Raw genomic sequence first — 14,213 nt, 5'->3', positions numbered from 1 at the left:
TATAATCATTAATTTATACTTGCATCAACCAAGATAAATAGTACAACTTTCTATCAAGTGTTAGCAGGAAATTAAACTGGGTAGCCACATATTTTTGAAAAGTTTAAATTTTCTTCTCTGACACTGCTTTACACCATTTATACCTACCCTATACCATGACCAGATAATAATCCCATTACAGTATTAACTGAAAATATTTCTTGAGGTTTAGTCTAGCCTAATTTTAAGACCTACTGTTTTCATGACTTCTTCCGAAAAAAAAGAAGAATGTGTGTCACATAAGACAAGCTTGCTCAAGACAGATTTATTTTTAAATGCTCAGTCTCTTCGCTGAAATGCATTAATTTGCATGAAGAAAAAGCAAATCTGTTTTTAATTTCATTATTTAAAAAAACTAATTATATTCTGATGTTACATAAATTTTATATTGCATGGCAAAGAAACTGAAGATCTGAAGAGTAATCCACATTTCATTAGTTTGTGTATTCTGCCACAGAATATAATATTACGGTCTTAAATTAGTTGGAAGCCACACTGTGCTGCAGAGTAGAAAAACAAAAGTGAGGGCTTAAGCTAGGTCAAGCATATTTTGTATAGGTCCATTAAAAATCTCATTCCATTAATATTAATAAAGATGTTGAGACACAAAAGTCCTTCAATTAACATATATTAGGCAGGCAGGCACAAGCATTCAAGTGATCCCACTGTGAACAGCAAGAATCCAGTCCTCACAGCATAAAGCCATGAGAGCTGTGTACATAGTGGGGCAGCTAGAAATGTTAATGCCACAGAAGAGTGAAAAGGCAATGCCCTATTGTCTCTACAAGTAAATATCACTTTATTGCTTCAGCTTCCTCTTCTATTAAATGCATTTATGCTGGACCTTGCTATTCCAGTAAGAATAACTTCAAGACCTGTTATCTTTGTCATCAGACTTTTTTGTTTTACTAATTTGTGTCAGGAACTAGCTGTGAAGCTACCTATGAGACTCAGGAAAAGAATTTTCATCTGACTGTATAAATTGTTTGTAGATTTCCCCAGCTTATGAATTAACATTGAAAAAAGAAATTAACTTGACTGTTCCAGAAATTACTCTGGACAATAATGGTTCCCACGGTACTAAGCTTCAACCATCAAGACTCATTCACTTGCATATGACCTGATTATTTGACATTTCTTCACCCTCATTCTTAGTGACTTCCGAGCATGATAAACAATAAAAGGTTACTGATGTCAACCTATTATGAGTCTCTTCTAACACAGAGTAAAGCCAGTACTGAAGCTTAATTAATACATTTGTAAATTGTGCTGAGCTGCAAGGCATTATGATTTCAGGTTTCTGTAAATGTTTACCTCGAAGCTTTAGTCAACGCTCTACTGTCTGAACCAAAGTTAAGTTCAGCTTCCATCAGCTATTCACATAGCTGGTCAAATCACTGTCAGAGCAAATCAATAGGAAATTCCTTTAGCATACTGTAATTTATGGTAGACCTGCAGCAACAGAATTGGGATTAAAATGGGATAAGAAAAGGCAAGAAAGAACCAACATTTTTGCTCCCAGTGACATGATCAAAAAGACAGAGGAAAACCTTGTTTGTAATGTAATTATCCATTAAGGTTCAATTCAGATACCATTTAAGGGCTAGTCAGAGCCTTCCTAACACAAAATGAGTGGGTTTTACAAAAAAAGATAATGAAGTCTGAGCTTCAGCTGATAGAACTTGCGGTAGGTTCAGTGCTAGCTCTCACTGCAGGTCCAGCGTAGCTCTCACTGCAGATAACTAAGTTTAACCCTTCTCCTACTAGTTCACTGAGAGAAGACCAAAATGTGTCGCACAGAGCTAACAGCTGTGCGTGATCAGGAAATTAGAGGGAACACTTCTGATGACTAAATAGACTGTTCACTTTAGTGGGGGTGTTGTCAGGTTATCGCTGAACAGTGCAACTTCCAAAGAAAAAGACAGGTATCTTCTAGAAATCCCCCAGAGAAATCCATAGGTCCACAGCAATACTTATGTCCAGGAGACAGTGAAATCAGATGCAAATAGCTCTGAAATTGTCTTATAGAACCAACTGATAAATTATTAGCATCACAACTCTGGATGCCTTTGCACAGCATGGCCCCAGCTTTTATCTTACCCTATCCATGGACTGCAAATTTCAAAACCACTGAAGTTGAGAACAGTTTTCAGACCTCTGCCTTTCTCTCATCGTTGGCAGTACTGGACGGCAGTCCCAGTGATCAAACTAAATCTCTTTTGAGTATGGGGCACACTGTGCGTCAGAGACACAACCATTGCAAATCTGAAAGCATTATCTTAAATACCTTGTGCACATAAACATAACTGCGATAAAAAATTGTAAGCGCCAAACCGGTGTACTGCTTGTACAGAGAGACTAAGGAGGAAGCAAGTTTAAGAAAACAGTGATTACGAACAATTTTGATATCGCTGTTTGCTCAAATTAAGTGGACTGTGCTGCAGTACCAAGGCACAACCAAGATACTCCTCTGCTTTTCATTCACTCCACTGCTGTGTGTCATGTAAGGAGCTGTGGGAGTGGGCTGCTTGAGTTGGACTTGAACTACAGTTTCACAGGCTGTCATTGTGGTTTGGGTAAACAAAAGACTCTATTCTGGGTATGCAGACCCGGTATCTTCCTCAAGCACTTTTGAAGTGGAGGAAGGGGAAAAAGAGAAATAAAATCTTGTTTAAGTTAATTATTAGTAACTGAAAGCGGCTATTAGTTTTTAGAATCTGCCTCTAAAATGGGAAATATGTTAGATGTTCAGTAGTTCATGACTGTGGAGAAGAGAATATGTTGCATCTCAGCAGCAGAGATAGTATGGTCCAAACAAAATAGTGGCACTTAAAATAAAAATCCTCATTTACATCAAAGACATCCTGTTATGAGGAGGTCAAGTCTGCGCAGACAGGTCATCCTCTCCTGACCCTTATGAGGGCATTTGACTATTAGCTTCTCTCAAGCGGACTAGGGAAACTGTGGGAACTAAGCTTTGTGGAAAGATTTTGCTACAGCAAGAAAAATGCTGATGTTTCAAGTATAGATAAAGTCTAGTGATTCATTTGGAAGTCACAATACTGCTTCTTAGAAAAAAAAAAAGGTCAGGACAAACTGCCTATCTACACACAAGTGGATGACCCCCTGTTTCTGGCACTGTTTTTAGGGTTCAAGCACTGGTGCTCTCAACAGCCTAAAGTTTGTTCTGAAATACACCAACAAACAATTTCCATGCTCTTACTGCCAGTTAAGCAATAATGGAGCAGGCAAAAATGACTTAGAGGACTAGCTCCTGTGGGCAGTCTTGAGAACTGTTCTATATTCACAGCCACTGTGTTCAGGCTGATGGAGCCAAACTGCTCATACTCAGTGGCAGTATTTCCTCTACGTATGTTCAAGGGTTACATTTTTATTTTTTTTTATAAAACCCGGAAGAACCACAACCTCTATTAGTCCTCCTGTCCAGTGGAGACAGATTATTCCTCCAACCTTAAACCTATCTAACTCCATATCTCACCTTTGAGGAATCAGTAGGATCACACTGCCTGGGATAACACTGTCTTTGTCTTGCAGAGTTAAAACCAGAGCTGAACAGAAAGCTTATCTGACAGATATGCAGGAGGGTAATCAATAACCTAATCGTGCAATTCATTTCCTATCAACAGTCAATACAAAAATATTTGGGTTTGTCTAGTATAATTTAAAATATCTTCAAGAATGCTTTTTTTCAGTCACTTCATTTTCCTTGGAAAATTTTTCCTTTCCTCTTTACTGTATTATGGGATGAATAATTACCCAATGTCTATCAAGATGGTGGACAAAGTGATGATTCTTTGAAATATAATTTGTGTTTTATAGAGGATAGAGATGTGTTGGTGTGCGAATATAAAGAAGGTCAAAGAACATATGTTCCATATGCTGTTCATTTTGTTCTGGTGTAACAGCAAAAATTATAGTTTGTATATTGACTTGTAGATGGAGTAAAATAGCTTTCAGAATGAAACAAATCTTCTCTTCAAGGTCCTACTGGGCCAAATTTTGTCCTATTTTTACAGTGGTAGGTTTTTAAAGGAACTTCATTGCAAACAGCAATTGTTTTGTACTTTTGCCACCAGTCCAGCTCACTGATTATGATGGGAGTTTGTCTGAATAAGAACATTGGGATTTGTCTCAATCTACTTAATTGGACTTAAGTGTGAGCTCTAGGTATAAGAAGTTGTTAGTATGAGCTTAAATAATACTAATACGGGGTGCAATTAAATGTCTACAGTGCATGGTTGCCTTGCCTGCCTGCCTCTTAGGTGGCCAGACTATGCTAAGAGGCTTTAATTTTGTGGGTTCTTTGATATTTTGAGAAAAGTCCTGCCCTCAGACATGCACACACAACTACCAGTGAATTAATACATCTCCTGTTTATCTCTCAGAGCTACACCTAACCCTTTCTCCAGTCATAGACTCCTCTGACAGCTCAGTGAGTGTAACATGATTCATCCTTCCCTCCTCTTTCTCTTCCCTTGACTAGACACTAACAAACACAACAGAACTTGAGACAAGAGAAAGAGGCCCCTTATAATGAAAGATTCAATCACATCTTACCAAAAACAAAGCAGGGCACTAGCTAGTGCTCGAAGCTGACTCCACTCTTCTAATTGAGGTATATAAATAAAAGGGGCAGAATGGCCCATATTCTCTTCTAGCATAAGCAGGTGCAGTCTGTCAGGCCTCCATGCTAGCACATTTGTTTAGCAATGAATTTGGTCTAAACAATAAAACTCTGTATCATACAGTTTTAAAGTACTTGAACTGTTCCACTGAACTGTGCTGATTTTCTCTCTGACCCAAAATACAGATGCATGTCTCCTCTATGATGTAATGGTAGGAGCACTCCTTTATGTGGTACATGTTTTTTTCTTTTCTCTTCTCAGGGGGCACATGCTTTGTACTTGTCAGATGCCCTCACCTCTCCTCCACCAAATAGCAGCAACATTCCCACAAATGCTATAAATAAAAACCAACTCATTCATTATGATCGGTATTTTCTATGTTTTGTGTATTGGACTACAATGTAAACTTGCTTGACTCTTAAAGAGAGGGTTCTTGTTCACAAGGGTAGTGTGATTTCAGTTCCTAAATGCACAGTTATAAATTACTTTTAAGACTGTCTCTAGAACACAACTTGACTACTGACAACTCTAGGGTTCTCTTTTATTCTGCCCTGATTTACTGTGTGACTGCAAATCTCTCACTTATACAAGAGATTATGTATACATAGACTGAGCATATGCAGCACATAAGGAGACAGAAAGTAGACAAAAAAGCATGTAAATAGAGACAATCAACATACAAACAGTAGTAAGGCTTTTAAAGACAGAGTCATCCTGGAAGTGGGTTTAAAGATGGTGAACCTGACACAGATACCTGTTTTTAACACAGGATAGAGTGCACAGTATGTGTATGAGGATGGGCAAAGGGGCAAGGGCAAGTAGTTGGGAATAGAGAAATGGCCAAACTGAATACTTCCTAAAAAAAATAAAAATAAGCCTTATTCTAACAATGGCCTGCACCACCTATTTCAGGAAAACTGGGAAAAAAAAAAAAAAAAAACAAAAACACTTTGTTATGTGGCTTTGGGTCCCAATAATATAGCTAAAGGCAAATATAAGTAATGATATATTACTAAATAATATCAGTAATAATAAACTGTAATTTGAATAAGTATGAATTAGCTCAAGACAGGAGCTTGGAAAAAAAGTGGAGAATGAGCAGCTTGAATTGAACACACAAACAGGACAAAGCAGTGGCCTGGATGTACACATTGGGAAAGCACAAGGAACTTGTGGAACTTGAAGGAATATCCAAGTCATTCTTGACTATCAGAAGGGTTTTATTAAAAGTGACAATGAACATCAGTGGGGAAAGGAGTTGAAAATTTTACAGGATTTTCTATTTGGGAGACATTAAGATGATGACAAAGGAAGAAACTAATTTTATATTTACAAATGTAAATGAACTCACTGACCCAAAGTTAGAGAGCTAAACAAAACAAAACAAAAGCAGCCCTGAGAGTGAGGAAGTATTAGCAAAATATATGAACATTAAAAAAAAATAATCACAGCTTCTTTGGAGAGAATGTATTATCTTCTCTACAGATAGTCCAGAACACATTTTTATGAAGGTGTAGAAACTATACCTGTATTTTGAGCATTTTTGATAAACTGACTGAATGACTCCATGTTGTAGACCATGAGCCTGAATTTTACTAAATCTGACACGCTGTTACCAAGAAAGTGTGATGCTGTTACTGAATGCCTGACAGTGTAGCAGGCACTTAAGATCTAAACAAGATTTCTTGCATACAAGTTCATTTCATCAAAATAAATAAATAAAAAAATCACAGCTTTCTTGCTGCATAGCTGATGCTCTAGCAAATAAAGGATGCTGACTGAAGCAAAAGTGTACAGAAGAAAGCAAGTTTCCCATTGACAATCAAAATACCTAAACACTTTAAAGATGAAAAGGCAAGAGGCAGTACTCATAGTAATTCTGTAAACACTACCCTAAAATGCTAACTTAATTTACGTGAGTACTTATTCAGAAAAAGAGTGTGGGCCCAGTTTTGCCTTTTGACACATCAAGGAAATTGCATTGACTGATGCAAACATTCAGTCTCAAATCAACAAGTCAGCATAAAAATGTGAGGCCTTAGTGTCAACTAAGCTATTAAAGTGTAAGATACGTCCATCTCTTAATAGATATATACTGAAGCAACAAATTCTTGCTCCTTTCCAGTGTTAAGGTCATCCTGCCTAACAAACCTTTTCATAAAGACACTCTCAAAAGTCCACTCTGCAGGCAATGGCAGATAACAGACAACTGAATGACTGAATACTCTAGGTCATCCAAAAAATTAGATCAAAGAGTCCCTGTAGTCTATTGAAATGCAATTGCTTCCAAATCACATTGTGGTGTTCCAGGCTTGAAAGAATGGGTCACTGCAGTTTTATTGTAGAGAAGCTATTGCTAATGAAAGGAACAATGGAAAGATTAGTGCTACCAACCATATAGAAGAAACACCACTTTCGGTTTAATTGCAGTGAACAAAACAAATAGGAAAGAAGGGCAACCAAGTGACAAAAGTAGTTGGTGCAAAGAGGATATAGGAGCTATTCACAAGGTTCTCTTGATCAGAGCACAGCGTCCAGACTTAACATATGATCACTGAATTTGGATCACAGTAAAAATGACGTGGTTGTCATTACAGACAGTTGACGACACATTTTTAAGGCAGCCTTGCAAACTGAAAGACTAAGCGCCCTGTTGATAAGTTTCCTGATATTCACTAGGTGCACTGAAATTAATGGATGGATACGGAGAAAGGAACAATTTTGCGTTATTTGTAATACTGACTCTGCAGGAGATTATTATAAGGTTTACTTCACTTACCAGTTTAAAATAACAATTTAAGGTGAAATCTGTTGAATCTTGGAACTGATTAAAGAAAAAGACAGATTATAATTGATGATAGTGTAGGTACTGAAAATGTTGTGCCATAATAAATTTGTTCAAGCCACAGTATTTATTCTCTTTTGATCAGTTTCTGGATCTTTTCTAAGTAAAGCTTACCAGTCATAACAATCTCTATGTCGAGACAGTGGTAAAAGATCCATTTCAGTCTCAGTTAAGATCACCACATTCTGTTTCTCTGTGACCTGAGGCAGACTTGAACCTTCCTTCTCCAGACAAGACATGACAAGCCCAGCTTCACTTAGCTCATAAAGCATGTTAGAAAACAAAACGTGACCAAGCGGGGGAGATCACCCAAATTTTAACTGTTGTATGTAGGTAGAGCACTTCCCTTAGAGGAAATGGCAAACACTGCAATGAGTGAAAATGGCTTTTGTTGGAATAAAAACAATAAAAGCTTGTAGTTTTGAAAATTAAGTTTCTATAGAAATTCACAACTAAGCACACCTGATATGGAGACTTTGGGACTCCAAACATAAAAACAAAAGAAAGTTTCATTCCTGTTCCTGGCACCTGCTCCAAAATCACATTTGCAACTGTTCAAATGAACTATAAAACATTAATTCCTTCAAACTGCTGTAACCAACACAGGGAAAAAAAAAAAAAAAAAAAAGTAAGATAAAAAGTAGAGCATACAAAATATAATCCAGACTACTTGCAACCAATTATCAGTATTCAACAGTTCTTCCAAGTGAACCACCCTCTTCTCAAGTCACTGATTACTATTTCAAAGGAAACACTGGATGTCTGAAGTGCCCCTCTTTTGGTCCCATCATGCAGTTTAATAACCCTTATGGTCAAGTACCTTTGCAAGAAAGATTTCTAGAGGGTGACCTAACATATCCTCTGGACCCTAATGAACTGCACAGCATAAAGACAGCTTCATATAACCTAACATTGTTGAATTTCCCTTCTCTAATCTGCATTCATAGCAGACTGCAGGCAAGGTGTAAGATCTTTTGCCTAAAAGCCATCAATAACCATTAATTCTGTAGATGACTATTCTGAGTTAAGTCAATAAAGACTTCTCTGCAGGCAAAGAGCACTGTCAAATGTATTTTGAAAACAAAAAATAAAATCATTTGTGCATAATAATTTTTCATGAACTTGGATGACAGCCATAAATATAAAATATGCAAAGATAACATTTAACACGTTCATAAGAGATCAACTCGTCAAGACTTATAAACCAAAGTAGGCTGCAATTGTCAAAGGATTTGTTCATAACTCCTACTGAGCTAAGAAATTCACCCTTCCTTAAAGTAGTTGACAAACCTAGGTATAAATATTTTTTGCTCTTAAATTGTGGATTGATTTTTTCTTTGTCCAAAGTAGTTCACTAAAGCAACAAGAACATTTACTTAAAAGCAGGTGAAAGAAGGAGAAACTATCACAAACTATAGCAAATGAAAATTGCTATGGGTTAATTACTAGGACTACTGGTCAATCTTCTGTTTTTTCCTCAAAGGCTATGATAAAAAATTACAAAAGGTGTGATGCAGTTCAGTGGCTATAACTAAATCTCTTCTGTTAAATACACTAGTGGTTTTAGGAAAGTCACCAAATTGTATATGGTACATACATACAGATCTTTGCCAAAACGGCTACTGTTCCGTATATGAAAATACTTCGAACACTGATTTGTTTTAAAGAAACACTTACCAAGCCTACACACGTAGATATTGCTACTGATGAGGTGCTATCGTTCCTTATAAATCCCTGGTAGAAACACTGCTCAATGTCATGTTCCTGAGAATTTGAGACTCCATCTTTCCCGAGTACCTGGACAATAAAACTGTTGCTTAAAATGGTTGAAGGTTTAAGTTCTAAATGAAGTTCCTGTCCAAATGCTGAAAATTTGTAGTGCAAGGAACTCTTTGAACTCTGAGTTGATCTCTTTTTCCTAGTACTGTGCAAAACATTGTGTGAAATGTACGATCCACTGGAATCCACTTTGACAGGTGTCACAAATACATAATCTGTAACGATAAAAAAGTTAGCCATCAGCTTTAGCATCCAGCAAATAAGGTAAGTGTCATTCTTACACAGTAAGCAGCAGGCTTTCACTATGGTATGAAGAATTCCATCATTTAAGTAAAGGCCTGAAAGCTCTACAGGCTATGTGTATATAGTCTTGACTGCGTATATTCATCCTTGTAAGTTACACAGGCTCTCAAACTGTGTTTGTTTCCTTTCTGCCCCACTGAGAGGTACAGACTAACTAGCATAGCTGTGAAAATTCCCACAATCATTCTTCTGAAGACATTTGTCATCACCAGCAGATCTGTAGATTTTCCCCTCCCCCTGTATTAATTGCTGTGAAATGTGAAGGCTGCTTTGGTTTTCTTTTTTTTTTTTTTCCTTCCCTAAGAATGCAGCAAATATTGTATCACTGTAGGGGGAACCATGACTGGGACTTTGTAGAACTGTACCACTTGTTCAAATGGATTAAAGGATTAATTTATTAATGCCTTAACTGAGCGAGACCTCATCTCTTTGTAGTGACTCGATTAGACTGGGTTTCAAATTGTAATTGACCTTCAGCAGAAAGAGATTACATCCTACCTAATAACCTTTAGTCAGACATTGCTAATTGCGTGTCAAAGAACTTTATTGTTTTGGATAAAATATGTGAAAAATTACAAAACTATTTGCAAGAAGATCTACTCACACAACCTAGGAAAGGAAAAAAAAAAAAATAGAGGCCATGATCCAGCTAGCAGGCACTTAGCTTGAAGTACATGACCACTGCTGTTGAACTACCCATACAGGGATTACTTGGATGCTGGAAGCTTGGTCTGAATTTTAGTCATTTGCTGAACTAGCACCATTGGCACCAGTTCCCAGTTATATGAGTAACTATGCTGACTAAACTGCTTCCCTGCCCCATTGAACCATTGAGCTGTACTTCTCTGCAAATACTTAAAGATGTCCATAGATTTGACAGTCAGACAATCCACTTCTAACACCCTTTGGAAAGAAGAAAAAATCTCTTCCTTCTTATGTCGTAACAGATGTTGCAAAAACTACCACTCTCCTCGCCTAAATAGATTTTATTGGACGCACATTAAGCTGAGCACATAACCAATGATAAGTTGTTTTTTCTTAGACGGTGGAAACAATACATCAAGAGCTTTCACTTTCCTCAAGTGGCGTTAATCAACGGCAGAAGTTGAGGACTCTAAGCAGGCTAGTGGCCAAAAAATGCAAGCAGCTGCTGGAGAGAGGGAATCCCCCAGTGAGCAGATGATGGGGTGCAACAGGGTTTTCCTTTCTGCACCCTGGTGTGGTTCTATATTGTACTTTGTTTCCACTCTCACCCAATAAAAAGCATACACTGCACTTCAAACTTCCCAAACTCATCAGCATCTAAGTGCTAGTCTCTGCAACCTGGGAACAAACTGCTCCTCAGCTCTCATTCAGAGGAGTCCTTTCTCTCCAGGTTTGCTTTCCCTTAGCCTGCACTGATCTTCTTCCACCCTCCCACCCAAATCTTTTCATTACTTTTGTCTCATTGCTTCCTTAACAGATGCATGAGGTTTTGTTATTGTGGCTACATACACATTCATCTTCCTAATTGCACATGTAAACGTGGATGTATTTACCAGCTCGTTTATTCACTCACTTTGCCTTTACCTATCATTCTTTTTAGCTTTTGCATGCAGAGCTGAACAAGTTAATCTCTGCCCAGGGTTAGCTATTTTATGGCAGCCAACTTGCTTTCACTTCATGTTCCCTGAACACCGTGGCTTCTTCACTTTGAACGCTCAGTCTACCAAAAAAAAAAAAAAAAAAAAAAAAAAAAAAGCATCCACACAAATGTTCACATACATCACGTACATAGATAACACAAAGAGCTATACAAACCATGATTTAATTCACTGATGCTGATGCTGTCACTGGTTAAAGTTGCTGCATGAAACATGCAACAGAGGCAGCACAACTGAAGGGTCTGCAAGAGAAAAAAGAGAGAGAGAGAAAAAAGAAGCATTGGGCGAGATTTACTTGACAAGGGAAGGCAGAAAGACAAGGCACCAGAGACTGTGCAGTAACCTGGTATGCAAGCACTCTAGGCGATTGCAAAAGAAAGTGCTCTCGACCTGCCTTTACAGCGCTTCCAAGCCACGGGAGGGTCGGGAATTGCATGGAGCAGCCGCTGAGAACCGCAACAGGTACCGTCCAGCCGAGCAGCAGGAGACAGTCCATGTTCCGCCGCGCACCTGGAGCGCTGCTACCTGCTCCCCGAAGCGTGCGGCGGCCGAGCCCGGCTCCCCCGCATGGTCACCTGGGCTCTGCCCCGCAGCGGCTCCGGCGGCCGGCTCTGTGCGCGGCGGCGGAGCCCATGGAGCGGCGCCCAGGTGAGCGCGCCCTCGCCGCCGGCGCGCACGCTTTAAGCCGCCGCCGCCGCCGCCGCGGGGCAGCGCTGCCTCCGGCGCCGCGTCTCGGCCTGGCCGCCGCCCGGGGGGCGCCGCGGAGCGGAGCGGAGGGGAGCGGGAGGGACCAATGGGGAGGCGGCGGGGCCGGGCCGGGCCGGGCCGGGGTAGGGCTGTGCCGAGCCGTGCCGAGCCGTGCGGTGCGAGCCGTGCCGTGCCGAGCCGTGCCGAGCCGTGCCGAGCCGTGCCGAGGAGGCCAGGGGCCGCAAAGAGCCAGGGGAGGCACCTGGGCAGGGGGCGGTGGGATGCGGAGGGTTTGCGGGAGGCTAGGCAGAGCAGGGGGGAGGCGGCCGCGGCACCTGCGGGGAGCTGAGGAGCGAGGGAGGTGCGGGGGGTGGTGGAGGAGGTGTGGGGCTCAGCAGAAATGTGCGGGGGTCTCGGTGTTGGTGTTGGGAGAGGGGAGTGGGGTCCGGTATCAGCCATCCAGCTTCGTTTGGAGAGAATGTACTGCTGTGGTCCATTGTTTCCAAACACATCTTCAAGGAAAACACACAAACAATCAAAATCAAACACAGATAAGGCTGCCTGTGAAGGAAATCCAGCTGTGATAGCCAAGACCCACTACTGAGCACTTACTGTCCAACACGGATGTTCACAAAGGAGCTGACTGCACACCACCTACGTGTATTGAGCCAAAAGGAGCACTCGGTTCTGGTCTCAACTGCTCTAGTCCATGCTGTCAGGTTCCACTTCCCCTTCTAGAGAAAACATCAGTAAAGCAGGAAAGATCTGAATAATCTGAAAGGAAACATAAAACCGAAGTTAATGGGTCAGGAATCAATACAGAACTTGTTTCTGATGGTTTTTTTTGCACTTACAGAAGTGTCCCTCACCCCGTGATCTCCCTTTTGTGCCAGAGAGTTCCTGTATATGGCTCAATGCAATCACACTCAAAATCTCCATTGTCCCAGTGTCACACCACAAAAGTAAGCAGTCGATGGTGCCAATTTAAGGTGCCTGGCTGCTCCACTTGGCACATGAGCTGGAGGATACAATGGATGCGAGGTGAGCTGGAGCTCTGTCTCCTTCACTGGAGGGCTCTTGACCACTGGGCTGGGGCAGTGGATTAGGCAGAGCAGGGATGCTTTCCCTTCTAAAGCATGGTCTGCCTTGAAACATTCAATAACTTCCCAGGTGTGGAATTTCTCCTTCACCTCTCTCTTGTTTCACAATGGTTTTACATCGTCACCTTGCTGAATATGTTGTGGTAAAGTTTCAAGACCTTTTTGTAATAACACAACTGTCACCTCCTACGGAGTGCATTCAAAAGAAATAGCTGGCTACAACTTAGCATTTGTCCCAGCAGAGCAAAACACATAAAACATGCTCTGAAGAGTAGATAATAGGAGAAAATATAAAACTATAGGGCTGTAAATTTATAATCAGCCTTCCACACCCTGAACAGACAGACTTGACTGTTTTCAGCAGACCACCTGACTGTGAAGACTGACATTTTACTTGCTGTGAGGGGAGGGAAATAAGCATGGATTTCTAGCAATTATAAGAACTGTTTAGAAAAGCAACAACAACAACAAAACTTTCACCATAAACCAAGCACCACAGAAGGGAGTTTTGCGCCTGCGTTCTGTGGAGTTAAGACTTCACCCTGGGGATTTGTAGTTTCTGAGTGTGATCAAAGGGGAAGAAAAAAATGTGATACTGCTTTGCGTGCCTATAAATGACATGTGTCCAAATTTGATTTGGCATTAGGCAGGGGACCCCAACCTTTCTTGGCCTGTAGGCAGCAACATTGATCAGTTCACATGCTTGGACACATCACACTTTGCTCCCCCAGTCAATCAAGACCCCAGCAGTGATGGTCATAAACATCAGAGAATCCTGCAGGCAGCTCGTTACCATGTGCAAACATAGTTACCATGCGAACCCTTAGAGAAATAAAGCACCACAGTCAGCAGGGCGCTAAACAATGTGGTGTCAGACGGATTTCTCTCGCCCCCCACTCCCAAGCATTTCCCACCTCAGATGACCAGCCAGAATATATTGCCTCAGAGGTGATCATTACCATGCTATGGTCTGTCACTGGACTCCTGTCTTCTCCCCAGGCTGTCAGGTTGGACGCTGCTATAACTTTTTCATGCTGATCAGTTCTGTAAAGTTTTCAGTTGGTCTTTTCCTTCCCATTTTCTTCCCTTACTGTTTGCATCCACCTGCTGCAGTTGGTTCTATCTACAAGAGAATGAATACAAGGAAATATGGCATTCCAGCAGAAATTTG

General features: G+C 40.6%; 1 protein-coding gene across 5 annotated transcripts in view; it reads right to left on the bottom strand.

Annotated features, from left to right (window-relative positions):
* The window catches only part of ADAMTS18 (ADAM metallopeptidase with thrombospondin type 1 motif 18), a 78,620-nt gene extending 66,602 nt beyond the window's left edge, over nt 1–12,018 (bottom strand). For 2 of the 5 annotated variants that reach the window (XM_068693397.1, XM_068693398.1), the window contains exons 1-3: nt 11,650–12,017; nt 11,413–11,497; nt 9,208–9,524 (exon numbers count right to left, since the gene is read on the bottom strand). In XM_068693397.1, the coding sequence (XP_068549498.1) occupies nt 9,208–9,524; nt 11,413–11,497; nt 11,650–11,751 (504 nt within the window). In that variant the 5' untranslated portion in view covers nt 11,752–12,017. Of the gene's footprint in view, nt 1–9,207; nt 9,525–11,412; nt 11,498–11,598 lie in introns of all 5 variants that reach the window. The other 3 variants (XM_068693395.1, XM_068693396.1, XM_068693399.1) reach the window with 3 other exon arrangements.
* Nucleotides 12,019–14,213: the final 2,195 nt, after the last annotated feature.

The sequence above is a fragment of the Anas acuta genome, chromosome 10 (assembly GCF_963932015.1).
Source record: "Anas acuta chromosome 10, bAnaAcu1.1, whole genome shotgun sequence".
NCBI lineage: Eukaryota > Metazoa > Chordata > Aves > Anseriformes > Anatidae > Anas > Anas acuta.
Note: the sequence above shows the minus strand (reverse complement) of the source record. Positions and strands in the feature narration are given on the sequence as shown.